Genomic DNA, 24,509 nt, shown 5'->3' with positions numbered 1-24,509 from the left:
CAGGGTGTGTGGGTGGGCTGCATCAGGTGGCAGAGGCAGCCCCTCACCCCATTGGTTGAGGATTCAGCTCTGGGCCTTGCTGGGGCCCTTAATGCCGCAGGAGTTGGCTTGGATGTACAGAGAGATTGCTGGTTGGCAGGTACCATGCCCATGGACGGGGAGCCTACAGACCTCACCAAGACCCCGCATCCAGGCCGGGCGCGGTGGCTCACGCCTGTAATCCTAGCACTCTGGGAGGCCAAGGCGGGCGGATCGTTTGAGCTCAGGAGTTCGAGACCAGCCTGAGCAAGAGCGAGACCCCATCTCTACTAAAAATAGAAAGAAATTATATGGACAGCTAAAAATATATATAGAAAAAATTAGCCGGGCATGGTGGTGCATGCCTGTAGTCCCAGCTACTCGGGAGGCTGAGACAGGAGGACCCTTGAGCTCAGGAGTTTGAGGTTGCTGTGAGCTAGGCTGACGCCACGACACTCACTCTAGCCTGGGCAACAGAGTGAGACTCTGTCTCAAAAAAAAAAAAAGAAAAAGAAAAAAAAAAAAAGACCCCGCATCTGGCCTTCCTTGCCACCTTCTGGGGCATGCAGATCTGGGTGACATTTATTTCAGGTGTGTCTCAGGGAAGGGACTTGGCTGGGTTCCTAGGGTTGCTGAGCACCTACTGACTGTGTGCCAGGTATCAGGCTAAGGCACTGAACATACTGCAACTCATGGAAGCATCACAGCACTCCCCAGTTTCCCATATCTGGTAATATTTTTGCCCAAATTTATAGATGACCAAATTTGGGCTCAGAGTGTTTAAGTGACTTGCACACAGCCTTTATGCAGCAGAGCCAGAATTCAAACTATTATCTGTTGGATATCAAGAACCATGCTGTCTGTAGGCTAGACCACTACCTCTCTGGTAGGGCTTATGCTATATGCTGTTTTAAAAGAATGATAAGCTCTTATAAGGATGCAGTACTTTCTAGTATATTGTTCCCATTTTTTAGATGGAAACACTGAGCCCCAGGGAGGGCAGGAACTAGCTAGGATCAGGTAGTTCCTGGGCAGTGGCCTTAACAGCAGGTTCTGGACCTCCTGCTTTCTATCCAGGACTCTCTCTAAAACAGGAAGGGCCCTTCTCAGTCTGGCTATACCTCTGGGACCCAGGATTTTGGGAAATGACTCCTGAGGGCTGAGTCCACTCATGGAGAGGCCCACCATGCATGGGGTCATAGAGCCATGGCAGTTCCTCATCTGGGGACAAGTTGAGGCAGAATCATCCTAGGCAAAGAGTTGTCCCATAGAATGCCCATAACAACGTTTACTGAGCACCTACTATGTGCCAGGCACTAATTTAATCCTCAAAACAGTCCTCTAAGTAGATATTATTATTAAACCTCCTTATAGATAAGGAAGCTGGGACAGAGGTGGTTAAGAAACTTGCTCAGAGTCACACAGCTATAAAGTGGCAGAACTGGGCTTTGAACCCTGGCACACGAGAATTCATGCCCTTAACCATCATATTCCAAGTGCCTTTGAGTGTCAGTATCCACAGACCTTGGATGTAGATGGGCCTTGGGCCCCCAGTCACTGCTAGCTGTTGACGCTGCACCCGACCAGTCCCACGGGCTGTGATGGGCAGCAGCTTCATCCAGAGCAGCCTCTTCTACTTCCACACTCGCGCTGCTTTTTGTCATGTAACACTGCTGGGGCTCCCTAAGGAGGAAGAGACCACCCAGGTATGCGAGCCATTTGCCCGCCCAGCCCCACCCCAACTGGCTACCAGGCATAGCTTAGGAAAACCTCTCTGGGCGTCCCACTCCCTGATCAAAACACATCCATGGCTGCGCGGTGGGGTGGGGGGTGGGGTGGCGCACAGAAGGAAGTCCAAACACCTGGACCCAATGATCAAGGGAGGCTGTTCACCTCCTGCCACCGTCCCATCTCTTCTCTGCTCCAGCATGACCACTCACTAGTCATCGAACATGGCAGTGAGGCACCTACCATTCCCTGTGCACATGCTCTGTGCCTGCCTCCCAGGGGACGTGGGTGTACAGGCACCAGACAGGCCTGGCCCGCAGGGAGCTCACAGTCTGGTGGGGCAAAGGGGGCGAAAGTCCTGCAAGTGGGTGATGTGTGGGGCAAACACACCTGGGGAGGGCAGAGGGTCAGGAAAGGCCCCCCACCCCCACTCCATCAGGATCAGGCACTCCCACCTCTGCTCAGCCAGATCATGCGGCTTGTCTCCTTTGCCCCCCTCGTTCCATCCTGGTCGGTTTCCACGTCACTCCCCCGATGGCCTGGGAGCTGAAGGGCAGGGCCCCAGGTAGGACCTGACCCAGAGCCAGCCTCAGTGAAGCTTGTGGCTGCATGACACAAGCAAATAGGTCTCCTAGCCTGCCTGCTGCGGCCAGAAATGTCCAAATAACCTCTGAAATAGCAGGTGGGGATACACTTCTAGCTCGAGAATGAGAGTGCCCTCAGCATCCTATGGACAGGAGGTAGGTGTCCTGGGTTACAGGTGTCATAAACAGGGCAAGGAAGCCATCTTACGGGACTGTGCCCTGTAGACATCTGGCAAGCTTTCATATGCAGTCTTGGGTTGATGCTCTCAGCTGCCTCCTGATGGAGGAAAGAAAGCAGCGTATCACTATCATTTACTGAGTGCAGCTACCATAATTAACCTCATTGTGTAGAAGATTCGGAGGCTCAGAGAGGTGAAGGAACTTGCCCAAGGCAACACAGGGTGGAAAACAGGAGCTGGCTGGGGACCAGCCTGCCGGGACTCTCGGCCTGCCGGGTGCTGAGGATGATGGTCATGAACGACTTTCAGCATACAACGTGCTCACACCCAGCACCTCATCTCAGGCTCACGGTGTCTGGAAAGGGAGCTGGGTGACCTTCGTCAATCACAGCTGAGTATGGCGGCACACTGGGGCCTGCTTTGCCCCATGACAGTGAGGTGGCTGGCAGCGGCTGCTACAGGGAACTCCGGAAGGCCTGCTGGGGTTGTTGCTGACCGAATGTTAGGCCCCTTACGCAGTGTTCTGAGTTCTTACAAAGACAAACGGGCAGTCTCCAGCTGGACAGTGAGAGAGAATGGCCTAAGTGCAGCCAAAACCAAACTGAGGAAGGAGGCTGAACTTCAGCTTCCTGGCCACAAGCCACAGGCGGGGACCTGCGCCCAGAAGGAAAACTGCACAGTTCTTTGTAAATATCCCACAGCCAATTTCCCTTCAAAACCAATGAAGCACACAACACAAAACCCCAAATTAGTCCACCTTAAGGACAGCAGCTGGTTTTAGTTTAATAATGTATTAGGCAGCTCTGCTATCATAACAAACAACTCCCAAATCTCAGGGCTCACAACAGCAAACATTTCTTTCTCGCTCATGTGACACTCGTTCAGGCCAGCTGCTTTGGCTCTGCTCCACGTGTCTTGCCATTCTGGCACCCAGGCTAAGGAACAGCTCCCACGTGGGGTATGTGTTCTCACGGCAGCGGGCACAGCATGACCCGACCACACAATGGCTCTGCAAGCTTCTGCCTGCACATGGTGTGGGCCATGTCTGCTCACATCCCTTTGCATGGGGAGAAGGAAGTACACTTGGGGTGGGCACTGCAAGAAGTCACACAACTATGGGTAAGGGTATATAAAATCCTCTGGAGGCGGGGGGACAAATAGCTATAGACAAAAATACAATGACCCAACATACAAAAAGATTTTCCAGCTTAAAAGACACAAAATCCTAAAATGTGAAAATTGCAGAGGAATTCAGAGGCCACGGTCCAATTGTCCATACTGCAAAGATCAGGAAAATTGGCAAACTGTTTTTTTTTTTTTTTTTTAGAAAGAGATGAGGTCTTGCTATGTCCCCCAGGCTGGCCTTGAACTCCAGGGCTCCAGCAATCCTTCCCCCTCAGCCTCCTGAGTAGCTAGAACTACAGGTGTGCATCACCCTGTCTAGCAAAACTGGCAAACTTTTTAGGGGTACCAAGGATCCCAGTCTGTACAGTCTTTATAAATGCAGAACAAAATTTCTACAAGGTTCAGAACCAAGTCACTGGATTCTGAGTCAGTCTCCACAAGCAGCGAGTCACACAGGTCAGCTGCTGTGGTCAGTTAACTGCAGCGGACAGTCCCTTCAGAGATGGAGTCCAAGGACATCCTGACCAAGGCGACTGAAGAGAGTGAAGACCAGTGGGATCACAGTACTTTGGCCAGAAAGGCTGCAGGAAGGACTATCCCCAGGTGACAGAAATAAAGTGCTGGACTTCAGGAATGTGTCCAGCTGATTCCGGCATGCTCATTCCCAGGAGAGGGAGCAGACCTGGGGGCCTGGCACCCACAGCCTGGCTCAGTCACTTTATCTGGTGCACCTTTCTCTCCCGGAGATAATTCTTCCAAAAGGGAGAGGACCCTACACAGACCAAAAACGCTGGTGTCAAGGCTTTGATAAAGTACCTGCCGTGAACAAAACAATAAAAAGGTGGTTAATTAAATTACAACCTTGATCGTCCATGGACCTTCCTAACATTCAAGGTGAGCCTTTTTGGATGTGAGTCAACACTAAAATGCAAGTTTAACACAGTTATTTGGTTGTTTATAAATCTGACAAATTGGCATGACATTCTCACCCTTACAATCTAGCCACAACCTTTAGGCCAGGCCTCCAGCATCACGCAATGTCTGTGGCAAACATGAACTAAAACTACAAAACATGCTTTCATTCACTCAACCAGCATTCAGTGAGTGCCTACAGTAAGCCCCATTCACATCCCCCAGTCTAGGGGTGTCGTGGCTGCAGTGTAATGGGTGTCATCGGACTCCAACCTTTCTGGCCAGTGGCTCAGTTTAATGGGCCAGGCCAGTCTCCATGGTTGCTGTCTCACATGGCTCTGTGCACAAGGTAGAAGGGAGGGGCGGATGAGGCAATTGATCAGCGGTGGAATGGGAACCTGGCTGTACTCCTGCGACCGTGCCGGAGCATCTTGCCCAGTCTACTCGGCCCCATGGAGGTGACTCACCTGGGGTGCTGCAGTACCTGCAGCAGGGTGCTCTTGGGAGGCACCCGGTATAGTTCTGCCCTGTCCTCATCCTCAAAGTAGACCTGCAAGGTGAACAGAGGGGCAGGAGTCAGAGACAAATAAAGGCTTTGGCAGCACTAGGCATGTTGAGGCCAAGCCCAGGGAAAAGTTAAAAAGATGGCAGCTGTTACTGGCTGAATGCTTCCTTTATACAGTTGTAGGGCTGGTGCTCTGCAGTCAGTCCTCCCCATGACACCGTGAGAAAGATTATCATCGGTTCCAGTTTCCAAAGACAGAACCAAGGCTCAGAGAAGGGAAACAACTTGCCAACATTACCCAGTGAGTAAACAGAGGGGGCAAGACTCAAGCACTGGCCTATGTATCCTTCCCTTCCCTGACAATTCAGTCTTAGAGCCATCAGGTGTCGGGGGGGAGAAAGCCACGGTGACCCAGAGCAGGGCAAGAGCCTGAGCAGGGTGAGAACGAAGACTGTGCAAGGTGTCAAAGCCCAAGCAGGGCGAGGACAACTTCTGCACAGGAGGCTGCCAGAGGTGTCGGAGCTGGGCCAGTAGAGAAAGGCACCCATGCTGGGGGCCAGCCAACCTGAGCAGGGGAAGAAGGGCTTCCTTGTAAGATGCCGTCCAGGGTGGGGTATCGGAGCCCTAACAGGGTGAGGAGGGTGTCTCTGCATGGGGATAGCCAATAAGGGTGAGGAAGGTAACTACTCATGGCAGGGGGCGGCCTGTTGTGGGGAGTCAGAATCCAAGCAGGATGAGGAGGATGATGATGCTCACGTAGGGTGACTGAGCAGCGCAGGATGTCAGAGTCTGTGCAGGATGAGCAAGGCACACACACTGGGGCAGCAGCCTAATGTAGGGGGTTAACAGTCCAAGTAGGGTGAGGAAGGTTCCACATGGGAGAGGGGCCCGTAGTGACGGCAGGAGGGGAAAGATCAAACAAGTACATATATTAATAACAAAGTCATTGTTACAATATAGGCAGTAAACAAACCTGTGATATTGGATTAGAACTGGAGATACCAGTGAGACCTCATGTTTTTATATACACACACAATCTCTCCCTAGCTATGAGGCACTAAGAAGGCACTGGAGCAATAAGCCTGCCCCCCAACTCCCCTAGTATCAATCAACATACCTACGGCACGGAGATCTTGGCTTCTAAATATCATTCTTCACTAAAAAGAACCAGGGGGGAGGTCTCACAGTGGCTCATGCCTGTAATCCCAGCACTTTGCAAGGCCGAGGTGGGAGGATGGCTTAAGGCCAGGAGTTTGAGACTAGCCTGGGCAACACAGTGAGACCCTGTTTCTACAAAAAAATTTTTTAAGAATTAGCCAGGCGGATTAGCCAGCATGTGCCTGTATCGTTAGCTACTCAGGAGGCTGAGGCAGGAGGACAGCTTGAGCCGGGAGTTAGAGGCTGCAGTGAGCTATGATTGTACCACTGCACTTTAGCCTGAGCAACAGAGTAAGACCTTATCTTAAAAAGTGGAAATAAAAAAAAAAAAAAAAAACAGGGCTCCTTGGAAAAAATAGCTGATTCCAGAGCTGGGGCAAGGAAAGCACAATTTGAACCTGGAACACATTTGTGCCAGAAAACAAGTGCTTAAAAAAATAGAGACAGTCAAAAGGACACAGAAACAAACTTGAAAGGATTCTTACTGGCCAAATCTGGGACAATCTGAGCATAAAATAATCACAGTAATAGAATATAATTCATTGAATAAAACAGGAAGCCGTAAATCCACTGATATAAACAAATATGTTGAAGCTTTGATGAGCAATGGGATATTTACATTATTCGAAGTACTTCCCTATAAAATACTTATTAATCATAAAAGGGAAAGAGTGACTGTATAGTAGAGAAGGCCAGAAGACCCCACCTCAATCAGGTGACCAGAATGTACGTTATCAATAATGGGACAAGTGGAAATCATGTATCACCTGATATGATGCAAGGAGCATACAGTATCACTTCTGCGATATTCCGCCCAAATACGCATAGTCCAAATCTAGTCATGAGGAAACATGAGACAAACCCACACTGACAGACATTCCACAAAATAAGTGGTCTGTCATCTTCAAAGGTGTTAAGATCAGGAAAGTTGAGCAAAGGCTGAGGAACTCTTTCATGCTGAAGGAGACTAAAGAGACATGATCACTAAATACGTGAGATTCTGAACAGGATCCTTTTGCTATAAAGAATTTGGGAAACCCGAATGGAGTTTGAGGATTAGATGGTAGTATATTGATGTCAATTTCCTGACTTTGATGGCTGTACTGGGATTATAAAGAAAAACATCCTTGTGTAGGACACAATGTAGTGTGTAAGAGAAGTATTCAGGGGCAATGGGGGACATCAGTTAGCATTTTACTCTCAAATGATTAGAAGATAAATTCTTTACATTGTAAATTGTTGATTTAAAAAAAAAATCCCAATAGAACATTATTCAGCTTCAGAAAGGAAGGAAGTTCTGACACGTGCTACAGTATTATGAATCTTGAAGACACTCTGCTAAGTGAAATAAGCTAGACACAAAAGCACACATACTGTGGGATTCCACTTGTATGAGGTACTTAGTCACATTCAGAGATAAAAAGTAGAATGGTGAGTGCCATGGAGGAGGGAGAGGGGAGGAAGGGGAGGTACTGTTTAATGAGCACAGAGTTTCAGTTTGGGATGATGACAAAGCTTTGGAGATGGCTGGGGATGGTCACGTAACAATGTGAATGTACTTGATGCCACTGAATTGTACACTTAAAAATAGTTAAAATGGTAAATTTTATGTTATATATATTTTACCAAAATTTTCTTTAAAAAATAAAGCAGTCAATCCCCCCAACCTGCCCTCCAAAAAATATCCCATAGAGGAACAAAACAAAACTTCTCTTACCTCCAAATCATTAGGGCAGTATTTTTGCTCCAAGTCCCAAGAGGGTGTTTCACCAAACATCACCATTAGATGATCAATAAACCTAAGGATATAACAGGTACTTGCTGGGTATCAATAACTCACGATCTGTTTTCCCACATCAGTCCCCAGAGATATCAAGAATGTAAAACACATGAAATGCAAGCTTAACCCACATTGACAGCAATGCACAAAATGTGTATGTGTATCACTTGTCCTATTATGACACAGTTTTAATAGATATCCTCTACTAATTTATTTATCTTTGTTAGGCATTATCTAGTTACCAGAATTTAGCTAGGTATGCACAATTTGGTTTTTTAAAAGTGAATTTATTTTTGGTATTTGATATTGCGTCACCTACAGTTAAGCAGCTGTCACCTTCCTATCCAAATATACCAGGACAATTCTTTCTGTTATTGGCAAATAGTCTGTAATTTACACAGATGAGACATAATTTTCTTTAAATGGACTCAGGCTTAAAAACACTTCTTGGCCGGGCGAGGTGGCTCACGCCTGTAATCCTAGCACTCTGGGAGGCCGAGGCGGGTGGATGGCTCAAGGTCAGGAGTTCGAGACCAGCCTGAGCAAGAGCGAGACCCCGTCTCTACTAAAAAAATAGAAAGAAATTATATGGACAACTAAAATATATATAGAAAAAAAATTAGCCGGGCATGGTGGCGCGTGCCTGTAGTCCCAGCTACTCAGGAGGCTGAGGCAGTAGGATCGCTTGAGCCCAGGAGTTTGAGGTTGCTGTGAGCTAGGCTGACGCCATGGCACTCACTCTAGCCCGGGCAACAAAGTGAGACTCTGTCTCAAAAAAAAAAAAAAAAACAACAAAAAAAAAACACTTCTTACATTTAGCCACGTTCTAAGCATTAGCCCTATGAAATCAAAAGTTAAATTTGTTAGTTATATTTTTCTAATATGTACTTAAATTATTATGCATGCACTACCTAAAATGATTTCATATTTTGCTGGTGGTATGTGCTACTTTTTGGCAAACAATATCCTATGTGATGTTACACTTACTAATAACTCAGTCAGTACGAAGGTGAGACTTGTGTCTGCCGTTGCAAACCTCATCAGCAAAGGTTCAGTCGACTACAGCAGCGATCCCCAACCTTTTTGGCACCAGGAACCGGTTTCATGGAAGATAATTTTTTCCACAGACAGGTGGGAAGAACAGGCAGAAGTAGGGGAAGCAGAGCTCAGGCGGTGATGCATGGCCCTGTTTTCCTAACAGACCACGGACTGGTACCAGGCCACAGGCCAGGGGTTGGGGACTGCAGAACTACAGGATAGAGCGGTTGTATCAAACCAGATTGTGTGAAACCCTCTAAACCAGGGGTCCCCAACCTATAGTGAGTTGTATAATTATTTCACAATGTAATAATAATAGAAATAAAGTGCACAATAAATGTAACGCACCTGAATCATCCTGAAACCACCCCCCACTTCTCCGGTCTGTGGAAAAACTATCTTCCATAAAAACAGTCCCTGGTGCCAACAAGGCTCAAGACTGCTGCTCTAAACTATCTCTTCCCTCCTCAACCAAAAATCCACCTGGCAGCACGCAAGCAGGAGTAGAGGGGTCTTGGGCAAGTAAGTACCTGGAGTCCTCATGAAAAGCAGAGATGAAGTCTGACTGGGCATACTCCGGGTACAGGAAGAGCACAGGCCAGCTCAGCCTGCCCTGGTCATCGAGACTCAGCCTGGCTCCGTAGGGGTTTTCAGAGCTGAGTCCATCCAGGAAAAGCTCAGCTAGACCTTCTGAGGCCGAATCTTCATCCTCACAGGCAGCTTGAGAGAGCCTGATGTTCCTAGCCTGGGTTAAAGACAGGAACACACAAATGCAAAAACCTCACTGTGTGGAGGATGCAAACCCATTTCACTGAAAAATAAGGAAACCATAACCATGTGCGCTCCCTGAAGACCTACCCCACACAGGGTTCATCTTTACTATCCCTGAGGCCTGGCACACAGTAGGCACCACTTGTTTAACTCATCTTCACCTGGCATCTACCACGTGCTGAACCCTATGTCACAGAGATGAGCTAGATAAGGTTCCCTGAGCTCGAGCTTCTGCTCATGGTCTAGTGGGGAGACAGCTATGAAAATTATTCTAAGAAGTGGAGCTGTGGAAATGCAGAAAATGGAATAATTAATTCAGTCTGGAGGCTAGAGGTGACTAAGTAATGCTAGGAGGCCTTGAACAATGACTTTGAATGGCACAGAAGCTGGGGTTGGGGCAGTTAGGAGGAAGAACATTCTACCCCGAGGAACAGCATGTGCAAAAGCACAGAAAAGATCAAGAGTGTGACCTGCTGCACAAAAATGTCAAATGTTTCAGTTTAGCTGGGACATGGAATATTAGAAATAATGCTCATTGACTTAATCTTTACTGTCTCATAGAAATGAGGATAAATCAAGGGTCTGAATAGTAAGTAGAGTCACCTCTTAGTGTATGCAGGGGTTCCTAAGGCTAGCACATGAGGGGAAATTACATGCAACCCAAACTACCTTTGATGATACCCTCTAAATCAGGGTTGGCAAACTTTTTCTTTTTTCTTTTTCACAACAGTGTCTCGCTCTGTCGCTCAGGCTGGAGTGCAGTGGTCCGATCACAAAAAATTTAAAAAAAATTAACTATGCATGGTGGCACACACCTGTAGTCTCAGCTACTCAAGAGTCTGAGGCGGAAAGATTGTTTGAGCTCAGGAGTTCAAGGCTACAGTGAGGTATGATCATGCCATAGCCTGGGTAACAGAGCAAGACTCTGTCTCGGAAAAAAAAAATGCAGGAAAGACAGGGAAGGGGAGGTAAGATGTTGTTATAGTTAGAAGAGCAACATCCTAAAAACTCAAGACTTCCTCAAGATGCAGTATGACACAGAGGTTAGGAGCAAGGACCTGGCTCTAACACACTTTAGCTGTGTAAAGTTTCCTCACCTTTCTGAGACTATTTTATTATCTAGCAAAACAGCAGCAAGAAGACCTACATCAGGCCAGGCGCGGTGGCTCACGCCTGTAATCCTAGCACTCTGGCAGGCTGAGGTGGGCGGATCGTTTGAGCTCAGGAGTTTGAGACCAGCCTGAGCAAGAGCGAGACCCCGTCTCTACTAAAAAAAAGAAAGAAAGTAGCTGGACAACTAAAAATATATAGAAAAAACTAGCCGGGCATGCTGGCGCATGCCTGTAGTCCCAGCTACTTGGGAGGCTGAGGCAGGAGGATCACTTGAGCCCAGGAGTTTGAGGTTGCTGTGAGCTAGGCTGACACCATGGCACTCACTCTAGCCAGGGCAACAGAGTGAGACTCTGTCTAAAAAAAACAAAAACAAAAAAAAAGACCTACATCAGAAGGCTACTGTGAAGATTAAATGAGATAATGCTTAACCCAGAGCAAGTATTTAATACAGTAGTCCCCCCTTAGCCATGGTTTCGCTTTCCACAGTTTCAGTTACCAGCGGTCAACCGTGGTCTGAAAATATCAAATGGAAAATTCCAGAAATAAACAGTAAGTCTTAAATTGCGCACTGTTCCGAATAATATGATGAGATCTCGTGCTGTCTGCTCCATCCCACCCAGGATATGAGTCAGCTGTCCTCCAGCACATCCACACTGTAGATACTACTGCTAAGTGACCGCCCACTAGTCACTTAATGGCCATCTCAGTTATCAGATCAACTATTGCCGTATCACAGTGCTTGTGTCAAGTAACCCGTATTTTGCTTAATAATGGCCCAACACACAAGAGTAGTGATGTTGGCAATTTGGATATGCCAGACAGAAACCTCAAAGTGCTTGCTCTAAGTGAAAAGATGAAAGTTACCGACTTAATAAGAAAAGAAAAAAATCACATGCTGAGGTTGCTAATATCTACAGTAAGAATGAATCTTCTATCCATCAAACTGAAGAAGGAAAAAGAAACTCATGCTATTTTGCTGTTGCATCTCAAACTGCAAAAGTTTCACTGCACAAGTTATGGACACAGCGCATGGTAAGTGCCTAGGTAAAATGGAAAAGGCATTAAACTTGTGGATGGAAGACAGTAAGAGAAACATGTTGTGTTTGATGGCAATCGGGTTTGGTACTATCCAAGGTTTCAGGTATCCACTGGGGGTCTTGGAAATTATGTTCCTCGGATAAGGGGGATTACTCTATATGTTACAGAGACCAATACAAGCACACAGTGGGAGAGCTGACCGAACTCAGGGGGCTCTGACTCCAGAGCCTGGGCTCCTTTGTCATATTGCTTTACCGAAGTAGAAAGAAAATGAACAAATTCAGTCAGGGAAAACATCCCAGGAGAGGTTCCCAACAGACTCCACAAGATTAGTGGATTTAGCAGGACACTAAGAACCTAAGGTTTGAGAACTCACCTTAACAGCCTGGAGCAAAGCCTCATTCTGATTCTGCTCCTTCTTCTCTTTCAACTTTGCTTTCCTCACATCCCTTTGTTCAGTTCGCTAAAAATGAAATTCAGATATATCAGTTCTAGAGAACTGGCTTCCTCTTCTATTACCCCAGCCTGCGCTGAATTACTCTCTCTGGTCTCTATCTACCCCATGCTTCTATGACAAGGGATACTAGTGGCCGGATTCAGTTCAATAAACATTTACAAAGCACGTGCGTAGGTGTCAGGTTCAGTGGCAGCAGAAATTTAAAATCTAGTTCTTATACTCAAGGAGTCCGGTCTACTGAGGGGCTGAGGGATACAGACAAGTGAAGAGCCAAGTATAATAGGTGTGTTATATCATGTTACTCTGGTGGTATGAACTGAGTGCTATGAAACACAGCAGACGGAGTGATTGACACTGGCCCACTGAGGAAGTGGACTTAGATAGACACGGGAGATTCCAGCAGATAAATGAGAAAAGGCATTCTCTGTAGAAGTACTGACACCGGGGCAGATAAGTATCCTACAGAAAAATTTCAACTTGTCTGGTGTGGCTGGAGCATAGAATAACACACTGGAAAAGCCCAGGGCAAGAATTTATCAGAGGCTCTGCCTTTTGCACAATTATAATCCATGAGAGAAAAGTACTAATAGCCTACTCAATCTGGCAGAAATATAATTTAGATTTTTTTTTTTTTTTTTTTTTTGAGGCAGAATCTCGCTCTGTCACCCTGGCTAGAGTGCCCTGGCATCAGCCTAGCTCGTAGCAACCTCAAACTCCTGGGCTCACGCAATCCTTCTGCCTCAGCCTCCCGAGTAGCTGGGACTACAGGCATGCGCCACCATGCCCAGCTAATTTTTTCTATACGTTTTTAGTTGTCCAGCTAATTTCTTTCTATTTTTCAGTAGAGACGGGGGTCTCACTCTTGCTCAGGCTGGTCTCGAACTCCTGAGCTCAAATGATCCACCCACCTCGGCCTCCCAAAATGCTAGGATTACAGGCGTGAGCCACCTCGCCTGGCCTAGACTTCTTTTTCTTGCTAATCTACCTCAAACCAGTTGATCCTGCTCTTACCCTCAGGATTGAGGATAAAAGAAGTCAGCAAACATTTTCTGTAAAGGGCCAGAGAGTAAATATTTTAGGCTTTGCAGACCATGTGTGGTCTCTGTTACATATTCTCTGGTTTTGTTTATAACCCTTTAAAAAATGTAATAAATAAGGCCAGGCATGGTGGCTAACACCTGTAATCCCAGAACTTTGGGAGGCTGAAAGAGGAAGAATGCTTGAGATCAGAAGCTTGGGACCAGCCTGGGCAACACAGCAAGACCCTGTGATGGTGGCTTGGACCTATAGTCCCAGCTACTCAGGAGGCTGAGGTGGGAGGATCGCTTTAGTCCAGGAATTCGAGGTTACGGTGAGCTATGATAGTGCCACTCTACTGCAACCTGGGCAACAGAGCAAGACCTGTCTCTTTAAAAAAAAAATGTGAAAAATGCTCCTTAACTCACAGAGCCTATAAAAGCAGGCTACAGACGAGATTTGGCCTGTGGGCCAGTTTGCTGACGCCTGCTCTAAAATACAGCACCAACCATCCCCCTTCTTCTCTACAACAGCTAACACAGATCTTTTACTGATGAACGAAGTCTACCCTTTCCGGGACACAATGGCTGATAATTCTTGCCCATTTCTTCTCCAATCTAGTCTACCAAGGGACAGCTACAAAAATCCTTTCTGCCATCAAGAAGTTCGATCCTACTTTCAAGGGTGTCTCTTGAAATGATACCACAAAGATTATGGTCAACTCTGCCTTCACTGTTGAGCTACACCAGACCACAGTGTCTGGTCCACATTAGAGAATGATTAAGATGGATGATTAAGAAGGATGACTTGAATACTGTCCCAGGTTGTTACTCTGATTCACAGAATGCAGCTTCCTGCTGTCTTACCTGAAATTTGGGATCTCAGCAGACCACAGAATGTGGGATGTCTGCCAATTCAGAGGAACCCTGAACTGTTGGGTTTCCTTTCTTTAAAATCAACTTTACTGAAGTATAATTTACAGATTTTAAGTGCATAGTTTGACAAGTTTTGACAAATGTATACACCTGAGTGCCCAACACTCTAATCAAGGCAGAGAATCTTTCTACCCTTAGAAACTTCCCTCATGCCTCTTTACAGTCAATCTCATACAAAAACATAAAAAAATTAGCCAGGTACCATGGTATGTGCCTACAGTCCCAGCTATTCAGGAAGCTGAGGTGGGAGGATCACTTAAGCCGAAGAGTTGGAGGCTGCAGTGAGCTATAATCAAGCCATTGTACTCCAGTCTGGATGACAGAGCAAGATCCTATTGCCATTAAAAACAAAAAGTCTATACAATTGATTTTTTATACTGATACTGTATCCTACAAGCTTACTGAACTTGTTTGCTAGTTCCAACAGTTGTTTAGAGGATCCCTCAAGATTTTCTATATGCAAAGTCATATCATCTACAAATAGAGAGTTTTACTTCTCTTTCATTTTTTGAAGGATAGGTTTGCTGGGTATAGAATTCTTGGTTGACAAGTCTTTTTCTTCAGAATTTTAAATATGTCACTTCATTAACTTTTGGTCTTCATGGTTTCCAATGAGAAATCAGCTGTTAATTTTACTGAGGATCTTTTATATAAGAAGAATCATTTTTCTCTTACTTTTAAGATTTTTTTCTCTTTGTCTTTGAACAGTTAATGATATATCTAGGTGTAGACTGCTTTAAGTTTATTCTACTTGCAGTCTGTCAAACTTCTTGCATGTATAGATTACCATTTTTCATCAAACTTTGGGAGTTTTTGGTCATTATTTCTTCAAATATTCTTTTGCCCCTTTCCTCCTTCATTATGCCTTACTTTGTATGCACAATAGCATCCTATAAGCCTCTCTTCATTCATCTTTCTTTATTCTTTTTTCATTCTGTTCCTCAGACTGGATTATCTCAACTGATCTATCTTCAAGTTTATTCATTCTTTTTTCTGCCTGCTCAGATCTGCTGTTGAGCTCCTCTAGTGAATTGTTCATTTCAGTTATTGTATTTTTCAACTACAGAACTTCTATTAGGTTCTTTTTAATAATTTCTCTTTATTGATATTCTCTATTTGGTGAGACTTTGTTCTTATACCTTCTTTTAGTTCTTTAGATGGTCTTTCCTTTCATTCTTACATATTTAAATTAGCTGGTTTAAAGTCTTTACCTAGTAAGTCATCCCATGTCTGGGCTTTCTCAAGGGCAGTTTCTATTGCTCTACCCGCTTTTGTATGGGCCATATTTTCTTGTTCCTTTGCACGTCTTGTGGTTTTTTTGTTGAAAACTAGATACTATAAAGAATGTGGCAACTCTAGAAATCAGATTCTCTCCCTTCTCCAGGGTTTGTTGGGGGTTTTTTTGTTTGTTTTTTTTTTTTTGAGACAGAGTCTCACTCCGTTGCCCTGAGTAGAGTGCTGTGGTGTCAGCCTAGCTCACTGCAACCTCAAACTCCTGGGCTCAACTGATCCTCCTGCCTCAGCCTCCCAGGTAGCTGGGAGTACAGGCAAACATCATAATGCCTGGCTAATTTTTGTATTTTTAGTAGAGATGGGGTCTTGCTCTTACTCAGGCTGATTTTGAACTCCTGAGCTGAAGTGATCCTCCCGCCTCAGCCTCCCAGAGTGCTAGGATTACAGGCATGAGCTACCATGCCCAGCCAAGAAACAAAGTTGTTTTTTTTGAGACAGAGTCTCACTCTGTTACTTAGGCTAGAGTGCTGTGGTGTCAGCCTAGCTTATGGCAACCTCAAACTCCTGGGCTCAAGCGATCCTTCTGCCTCAGCCTCCCGAGTAGCTGGGACTATAGGCATGCACCACCATGCCCGGCTAATTTTTTCTATATATTTTTAGTTGTCCAGCTAATTTCTTTCTACTTTTAGTAGAGATGGGGTCTTGCTCTTGCTCAGGCCAGTCTCGAACTCCTGAACTCAAACAATCCACCCGCCTCGGCCTCCCAGAGAAGAAACAAAGTTTTAAAGAAAAAATTTAGGATGACCTGAGAGACATAATCTGAGAAATGATAATTAATGCTAATTAGCAAATGCCAATTAGCTGCTGACTTTCACAAACCTTCAGCTTGTCTGCTTTAGCCCTCACTTCCAGAAGCTTCTTCTCTTTGGCATCTATTTGCAGCCCCTCATCGCACCAGTTCACAGCCTCAGCAAAGTGTTTCAGTTCCAGATGGCATAAGGCACCTGCAGAACTCAGAACCCTTAAGATCCAAGAAAAACATGCATGGAAAGAACTTACCTTGAGCAGGACCTCCCACACCCACCAGCTACCAGCCAGCACCCTGATGAGAGCACGGAAGATAATGCCCCTTACACTACTGTCCCCAGACAAGGAAGAATATTTTTTGTATGCTAGATCAGAAAGACCCCTAGGCCCCATTCAGCTCAAAAATCCTATGTCTCCCTGGTATTAGGGACTCTTAAAGTAGGGACGGCTACAGCCCAGTGGCAAAGAGGACAAGCTATGGAATCAGACAGATCTGGCATGGAAATCTGGCTATGTCATTTACCAGCCAGACCTTAGACAAAGGACCAAGTGTCTCTGAGCTTCAGGTTCCTCATCTGTAAATAGGAAGAATAAAGCCCATCTCAGATGATTTTTAAAATGGAGACACTCAGATGATTTTTAAAATGGAGACAGAAAGAATCTGCCTCAGCCACTTACCAACGTAGTGGCAAGACCAAAGACATTAGCTCTTTCCTACTTTTGCTCTTTATGGCTACCAGTTTAAGCTGCCTCTCCCTCCTAGTAAGAATATTTTTAGGCCAGGTGTGGTAGCTCATGCCTGTAGTCCCGGCTTCTTAGGAGGCTAAGGCAAGAAGATTGCCTAAGCCCAGGAGTTCACGGCTGCAGTAAGCTATGATCATGCCACTGCAATCCAGCCTGGGCAACAGCGGGAGACCCTGTCCTTAAATTAAAACTTAATTAATTAATTAATTTTAAAAATGTACTCATGTTCATTTTTCTCCAGTTATCCTCTTTAGGCTTTCCACAGAATTGCAAAATATCAGAATAGTAAGGGCTTAGATGTCAATAGAACCTAACCCCAGCTTCCAGAGATGAGTAAAATGATATTCAGAGTGGGAGTCTTACCAAGATTACATTGTAAAGTAAAACTAACAATTGAATCAAGGATTATACAATTCCAGTCTGAGGCTAATTCCACAGGACTACACTCAATTTATCTGCCAATCTTTGTTCAGTAACTTCTTTCCCTACAGCTGAGGGATGTGGGTCTACTTACTGCCCCTAACCGTGAACATCTAAAGAGGCATAACATCAATAAAGCATTTTAAGCAGGTCCATGGGGATGTAGGGAAGATTAATATGTGATGAATAAATTAAAGTTTGCAAAGCACCTACAAGATTCTCAAAGAGAAGGTGAAGTATAAAAGTAATAAAAGCACTATTATTACATGGAAAGGTCAGACTACAAGAGAAAAAAATCTGCGAACATCTCAGCATCAGAGTTATCAGCAAAGGTCCCACAACTTATCTTTTAATTAACATTAGCATGACATTTAAAGATTTCACCTTTCAATCAGCTAATTTGGAAAAAAAAATTAGAATGTGGCTTTTGGAACTGCTTTAATTAATTTTATTCATTATTAATTTAAAATGAGGAGTTTCGGCCGGGCGCGGTGGCTCACGCCTGTAATCCTAGCACTCTGGGAGGCCGAGGTGGGCGGATCGTTTGAGCTCAGGAGTTCGAGACCAGCCTGAGCAAGAGCGAGACCCCACCTCTACTAAAAATAGAAAGAAATTATATGGACAGCTAAAAATATATATAGAAAAAATTAGCCGGGCATGGTGGCGCCTGCCTGTAGTCCCAGCTACTTGGGAGGCTGAGGCAGGAGGATCCCTTGAGCCCAGGAGTTTGAGGTTGCTGTGAGCTAGGCTGACGCCACGGCACTCACTCTAGCCTGGGCAACAGAGTGAGACTCTGTCTCAAAAAAAAATAAAATAAAATGAGGAGTTTCAATTTCTCTACGAATTCTTAAAACATAAATGGTTAGATCATTCTTTGGGTTATTCTTTTAAAAGTGGCATGTTGCTGTTGATAAGGAATAAGAACTTAATATCAAGATTTCAAAAATAAGGTGACTTTATTAGTATCCCAGCACCTTAATATCAAAGCTTTAAATGTCAATTTTTGGTGCAGTGAGTAGTAGCTTTCCCATAATGACAATCATAGTGTAGTTCTACAAGACTTACCTCTTACTATTGCTTTGAGGTGGCAGGGTTTTAGCTTTCTGGCAGCTGTCACATCGTTGAGAGCAGAACGAAAATTGCCTAACAAAACACCATTTAGTAAAAGAGAGAACAAGTTTTGAGATCAAATGTTTGCAAAATTTTGTGTGTATTGAAAAAAACACCCTTGAATAATCCTAGAGAAATATAAATCAGAGCAACTGTTTTTAGAAAAATATATTAATAGTTGTGTTCATCAGGAGCCTTAGAAATGTTTATTAAGGCAAACCATACAGGAACTATAAATGGCTAGTAAGCACATGAAAAGATGTTCAATACCACTCATGATTAGGAAATTAAAATTAACATGAAACTGCTAAAAATTAAAGACAGATAATGTCTAGTAATGGTGAAGATATGGAAAAAGAGCACATGGAGTAAATCAGAGAGCAACTTAGCATGAGCTTTGTACATACACTTTTTTTTTTTTTTTTTTTTTGAAACAGAGTCTCATTCTGTTGCCAGGGTTAGAGTGCAGTGGTGTCGTCATAGCTCACTGCAACCTCAAACTCCTGGGCTCAAGCGATGCTCCTGCCTCAGCCTATAGGTGTAAGCCACCACACCCAGCTAATTTTCTATTTTTTATAGAGATGAAGTCTCACGCAGGCTGGTCTTGAACTCCTGACCTCAAGTGATCCTCCTGCCTTGGCCTCTCAAAGTGCTAGGATTACTGACATGAGCCACCACACCCAGCCTGTACATACACTTTGAGCCAATAATTTCCTTCTGGGAAATTATCCTTAAATATCTGTATAAATGTGCAAGGATAAATGCAAAAGCATGTTAACTGTGGCATTACTTTTAATTGTGAAAAGCTGGAAACAATCCAAATATCCTCAATTTAGTAATGATTAAATACATTAAAATAAATCCATACTATTGAATACCATGTAGTCATTAAAAAGAATGAGATAGATCTGCATGTAAGAAATATGGTGGGATGTCTATGCTATATTGTTTTAAGTTATTCCATGTGTATAATACGAGCCTATTTTTGTAAAACAAACAAACCAAATATACAGAAACACACATACAGATATATATTTGTCAGTGCATTTAAAAAAAGGTATGCAATCACACACACACCAGTTATCCAAACTAGGAAGACATGAGGGAGACTTTCACTTTCTGGTTTATACTATAAGTATTACTTAATGGTTTAGTATTTACCTTCTAAAACTCTAGCCTAGGGGTTGGCAAAATTTTTCTCTAAAGTCCCAGATAAGTATTTTAGGTTTTGCAGGCCATGTGTGTTCTATCACACATTCTTGTTTTTTTACTTTACAATCCTTTAAAAATGTAAGATAAGAAACATTTTCAATTCATGCCAAGCTGTGGGGTGGTGGGGTGGGGAGGCAGATATGGCCTGTGAGGCACTTTGCCAATACTGCTTTGGACTAAAGAATCATCAAAATTATTGGAAAAATTTTATAACTTTGTTCATTTTTGCATTATTTTAAAAATCTAAAAGCAGACTATATATATTCCATAATAAAATAGTAAAGCAAATAGTGTAAACAGTGTTACATCCATATAATGCAACTTTATGTAGCTATTAAAATAGTATCCAGAAATAATTTTTAATGAAAGGTAAAATTGTTATAAGATTAATTGAGGCTGGTGTGGTGGCTCATCCTATAATCCCAGCACTTTGGGAGGCCAAGGTGGGAAGATTGCTTGAGGCCAGGAGTTTGAGACCAGCCTGGGCCTCAAGTAAGACCCCCATCTCTACAAAAAATAAAAAAGAAATTAGCCGGACATGCTGGCATACACCTGTAGTTCTAGGTGCTACTCAGGAGGCTGAGGCTGGAGGATGGCTTGAGCCCAGGAGTTTGAGGCTCCAGTGAGCTGTGATCGTACCACTGTACTCCAGCCTTGGTGACAGACAAAGACCCTATCTCTATTAAATAAAAATTAAAGTAAAACTGGAAGAACTGCAGGATCTCAACTATAAGGGGAAAAAATGTATATTAAAAGAGATCCAACTTCCAGTTAAAGGAGATAGACTGAACACATACATTTAACTCAAATCCTGCCCCCCAACCCAAAAGCCATAAACCCAAAGAGACAAAGAGGATGAGAAGAACACAGAACATATTTTAAAAACTAGAAGGAAAACAAAGGGACAAGAACTAACTGATATATCAGGCTTGAGAAAATACAATTCTAAGCCAGCAGAGGGAAAGCCCAAAAGATACTAAGGTATCCTACAAAAACTACGAAGGACTCGGGACTCAGGACTCAGAATTGGATGGCAACAGGTACCTGTGGAAGTAGGGGCGGGAGGGAGTGTGGGGTTAAAGAGATTTGAAATTCTACTTAAGAAGCAATCAGATTCCCACATTCCCTAACCCTCTGCTGTGGCAGAGACCCGTTTCTTTCCCACAGACTGGAGGTTTATTCTATGCAGACAATAAAACAGTACATCTCTGGATGGAGATCCCCAGGCATATTGGTGATTCAGTAAAGGAAATACTAAATATTGAGCCCTTAGCCCTTTCCCCTACTTGGTTTCCAAAGCACCAGCAGCCAGAATTTCCAAAAAGAGAAAAGAGAGTAAGAAGAAAGAAGAAAAAAGAAAAATATCAATTCAAGAAAACTTCCTGGAAACATGAGTTCCCAGACTGAAAAGGTCCACTGAATACTCAACACACAGGACCATACCAAGGCATGATGTTATAAAATTTCAGCACACCTGCCCTTCAAAAATGCCAAAGTCACTCTCAGGTCCTCTCTAAACTGTGTGATAAGAAACACAGGTCTAACATGTCACCAGCAGTAATAACACTCAAATAATCAGCACTTCCCAAACTCACATCTGTGGAACAGCCCTGCATAATGTTAGTGTTAACTGAAGAGGAAGCGTATAAAACTTGAGAAAGCCAGGGTAAGATTCTTTGTTGTACGTTACCTCTGCAAATCTCCAACAAAGCAGCAGCATTTTCCAAACTTCCTTATCCAAGAAATATTTTTTACTTCAAGGGTCCCGCAGAATACTCTTTGAGAAATTCTCCCTTAGATTAATACAGTTTTTCTCACCCAAAGATGTCTATATCCTTAATCCTTCTAGCATTATTGACAAGAGGATAATAGGCTAGAAAAAAACATTTTTTGATAGAGAAGCATTTGGGCTCAAAAATCTCAGATTCTACTGACTCATACATCAAATACCTTACAAGAATGACTAAGTCACATTTTTGGTTCAGAAGATAATAATTATACAATCTTTCGTGTTTCCCTTTTTACCACGTCTACCTGAAAGATCAGAGTTCAATTAGAGTAAACTATCCTTAGTCTAGGATTCTGGGATAAACAGCCCTCTGATACTATCTAATCCATCACACTGGCTTTTATCAAAAGTTAATTCTTTAGAAAGCACTTAATGATGAAATACATTACCCAGATAGTACTGTGCTGCTGCCCGGTTGGTATAAAGGACAGCATTCAAATCAGGATCTGCACATTTCTTCTTTAATCCTTCAGTGTAAGAAATCACAGCTTTTTTATAGTCTTTTTCTTTAAAGTAATCATTGCCCTCATCTTTATAGGTCTTGGCTTGTTCTAAAAAGAAGAAGAGAAATAATCACTATTTCCTACTTTTTAAAAGGCTCATTAAAAACAGATTCTGGCCGGTCGCGGTGGCTCACGCCTGTAATCCTAGCACTCTGGGAGGCCGAGGTGGGCGGATCGTTTGAACTCAGGAGTTCGAGACCAGCCTGAGCAAGAGCGAGACCCCACCTCTACTAAAAATAGAAAGAAATTATATGGACAGCTAAAAATATATATAGAAAAAATTAGCCGGGCATGGTGGCGCATGCCTGTAATCCCAGCTACTCGGGAGGCTGAGACAGGAGGATCGCTTGAGCTCAGGAGTTTGAGGTTGCTGTGAGCTAGGCTGACGCCACGGCACTCACTCTAGCCTGGGCAACAGAGAGAGACTCTGTCTCAAAAAAAAAAAAAAAACAGATTCTAAGGCCAGGTGTGGTGGCTCATGCCTGTAATCCTAGCACTCTGGGAGGCCAAGGTGGGAGGATTGCTTGAGCTCAGGAGTTTGAGATCAGCCTAAGCAAGAGCGAAACCCCATCTCTACTAAAAATAGAAAAAAATTAGCCAGGCAGGTGGCAAGTGCCTGTAGTCCCAGCTACTCAGCAGGCTGAGGCAGGAGGATTGCCTAAACCCAGGAGTTTGAGGTCAATGTGAGCTAGGCTCACACCACGGCACTCCAGTCCGGGCAACAGAGCAAGACTCTGTCTCAAAAAAAAAAGATCCTAAATCATGCAATAATGTTATATATGATAAACCAAAGAAAGGAACCAATAGGGAAAGAAAACTAAAAATTAATGCTATGATAAAAATAGGTATCAACGTGGAGAAACAAAGTCATGCTAATTCCAAATACCTTATGAGGGAGATTACTAAGTGCTTACAAAAATAAGAGGCATAAAGGAAAAAAGTATACCTATCCCAGCTCTTGAAGAAAGGACTTTTTTTGTTTTAATTACTGAAGAACAGGGAGCAGAATTACACTTCTGCTTTTGCTTACGTTGTTTCATTCTCTGGAGTGCAAATTTCCCTCATCACTCTAGTAAGAGCCTCCAAAATTGTTAAGATTCAGCTCAATGTCCAATCTGTTATGAGCTCACTCCTGCCCCTTAAGAATTCCAACAGCACACACTACAGCTATAGTACACAGCTACATGTTGGCACTTATCACACATTGTCTTTATTCTTTGGGGCAATTTGGCTTTTCACTGGAGCCTGACCTTTGAAGGCAGGAAATGTCTTATTCACCCCTGTATTCCCAATGCCTAGCATTTAGTAGGTATTCAAAGAAGTATGTATGGAATGAATAGTGACAAGTTAGCTCAGGCTAACTACTTCTTGTATCAATCAGAACCTTTCAGACTCACGCTTTATCTCAATTCAACTGTGATACGAAAATGTTAGGGAAGATACCTTCTGGAGATCGCTCCTCATCAAAAATAATTGACTGGAGGCACGCCAAGTCAGGATTCTCCTTGGGATCAATTTCTGATGGTGTTTTCTTCATAAATAGGGGAACCTTTTCAAATTCCTGGAGATTATTAAGAGAATGAACTACATGAATAAGATTTTCTACTGAGCAGATCCAATTCCACGGCTCATTATCAAAGTTTTTTTACTCATCATGACTTGCAAATTATCATGATTGGCTGTACCCATCCTGGCCTGTTGCTCTTCTGTAAAATGAGAGTGTAGGATAACGATCTCTAATGATTCCTTCAAGTTCTCACATGCTACAAGAGCAGTGGTAATTACCATTAATCAAGCGCCCTTACATTCCTGGCATTTTACCCACCATCTTATTTCATGTTTGCCACGTTTGCCACTCGTTTGCCTACAAGATTGATTCTATAGTTAGGGTAATTTTACAGACGAGGAAACGGGCTCAGAGAAGTGATCCACATCAGAGCCAGAAAGTGGTAGAGCCACAGGTACAACTCTAAAACCTAGACTCTTAAATGTTGCGATAGCTTAAGAAGCCCCTCAAAACCTCGAGGCCAATTTTTAATACTCAACTAGAAACCACTCATCCGCTGGCAGCGCCAGAGATCTGAGGGTGAGAGAGGCGCCTCAAGCCGGGCAACCTCAGCAGTCCGGACGACGCCCCCACACACGTGCTGAGCCCCCGGGACCGCCCACCTCCTCCCACTGATTCTCGTGGAAGCCTCCGCTGTAAGGCTGGCTCCGGAACTTTTCCAGGAACGAGTCCATGGCGTCGTCCGAAGCAACGTCCGGCTCAGACTGCTCCATAGCTGACCCCGGCCCTCCTGTTCGGGTCCCGGCGCAGTGAAGAGAGCGGCTCT

General features: G+C 44.1%; 1 protein-coding gene across 3 annotated transcripts; it reads right to left on the bottom strand.

The window, feature by feature from the left end:
* Positions 1-3,281: 3,281 nt before the first annotated feature.
* On the bottom strand, positions 3,282-24,509 carry TTC4 (tetratricopeptide repeat domain 4). Of its 3 annotated transcripts, none has more exons than XM_069477981.1 (10): positions 24,346-24,509; positions 23,620-23,737; positions 22,063-22,224; positions 18,628-18,705; positions 16,471-16,595; positions 12,326-12,412; positions 9,558-9,772; positions 7,927-8,008; positions 5,014-5,096; positions 3,282-4,450 (listed from the first exon to the last, which is right to left on the bottom strand). In XM_069477981.1, exons 1-10 carry the CDS (start codon positions 24,454-24,456, stop codon positions 4,348-4,350), a joined length of 1,164 nt encoding a protein of 387 aa, XP_069334082.1. In that variant the 5' UTR covers positions 24,457-24,509; the 3' UTR covers positions 3,282-4,347. The 3 variants fall into 3 exon arrangements, with proteins under 3 accessions (XP_069334082.1, XP_069334083.1, XP_069334084.1); XM_069477982.1 differs by lacking the exon at positions 24,346-24,509 and adding an exon at positions 24,223-24,318; XM_069477983.1 differs by lacking the exons at positions 7,927-8,008; positions 9,558-9,772.

The sequence above is a fragment of the Eulemur rufifrons genome, chromosome 8, assembly GCF_041146395.1.
Source record: "Eulemur rufifrons isolate Redbay chromosome 8, OSU_ERuf_1, whole genome shotgun sequence".
Taxonomy (NCBI): domain Eukaryota; kingdom Metazoa; phylum Chordata; class Mammalia; order Primates; family Lemuridae; genus Eulemur; species Eulemur rufifrons.
The sequence above is the reverse complement of the archived record's forward strand: the minus strand, read 5'-3'. Positions and strand labels throughout refer to the sequence as shown.

Coding starts and splice junctions, on each gene's coding strand:
- TTC4 (XM_069477981.1), bottom strand. CDS start 24,456: ATGGAGCAGTCTGAGCCGGACGTTGCTTCGGACGACGCCATGGACTCG. Junction 22,225..23,619: donor TGAGGAGCGATCTCCAGAAG/GTATCTTCCCTA, acceptor TCTTCTTTTTAG/AACAAGCCAAGACCTATAAA. Junction 16,596..18,627: donor CCTCAAAGCAATAGTAAGAG/GTAAGTCTTGTA, acceptor TGAGTTCTGCAG/GTGCCTTATGCCATCTGGAA.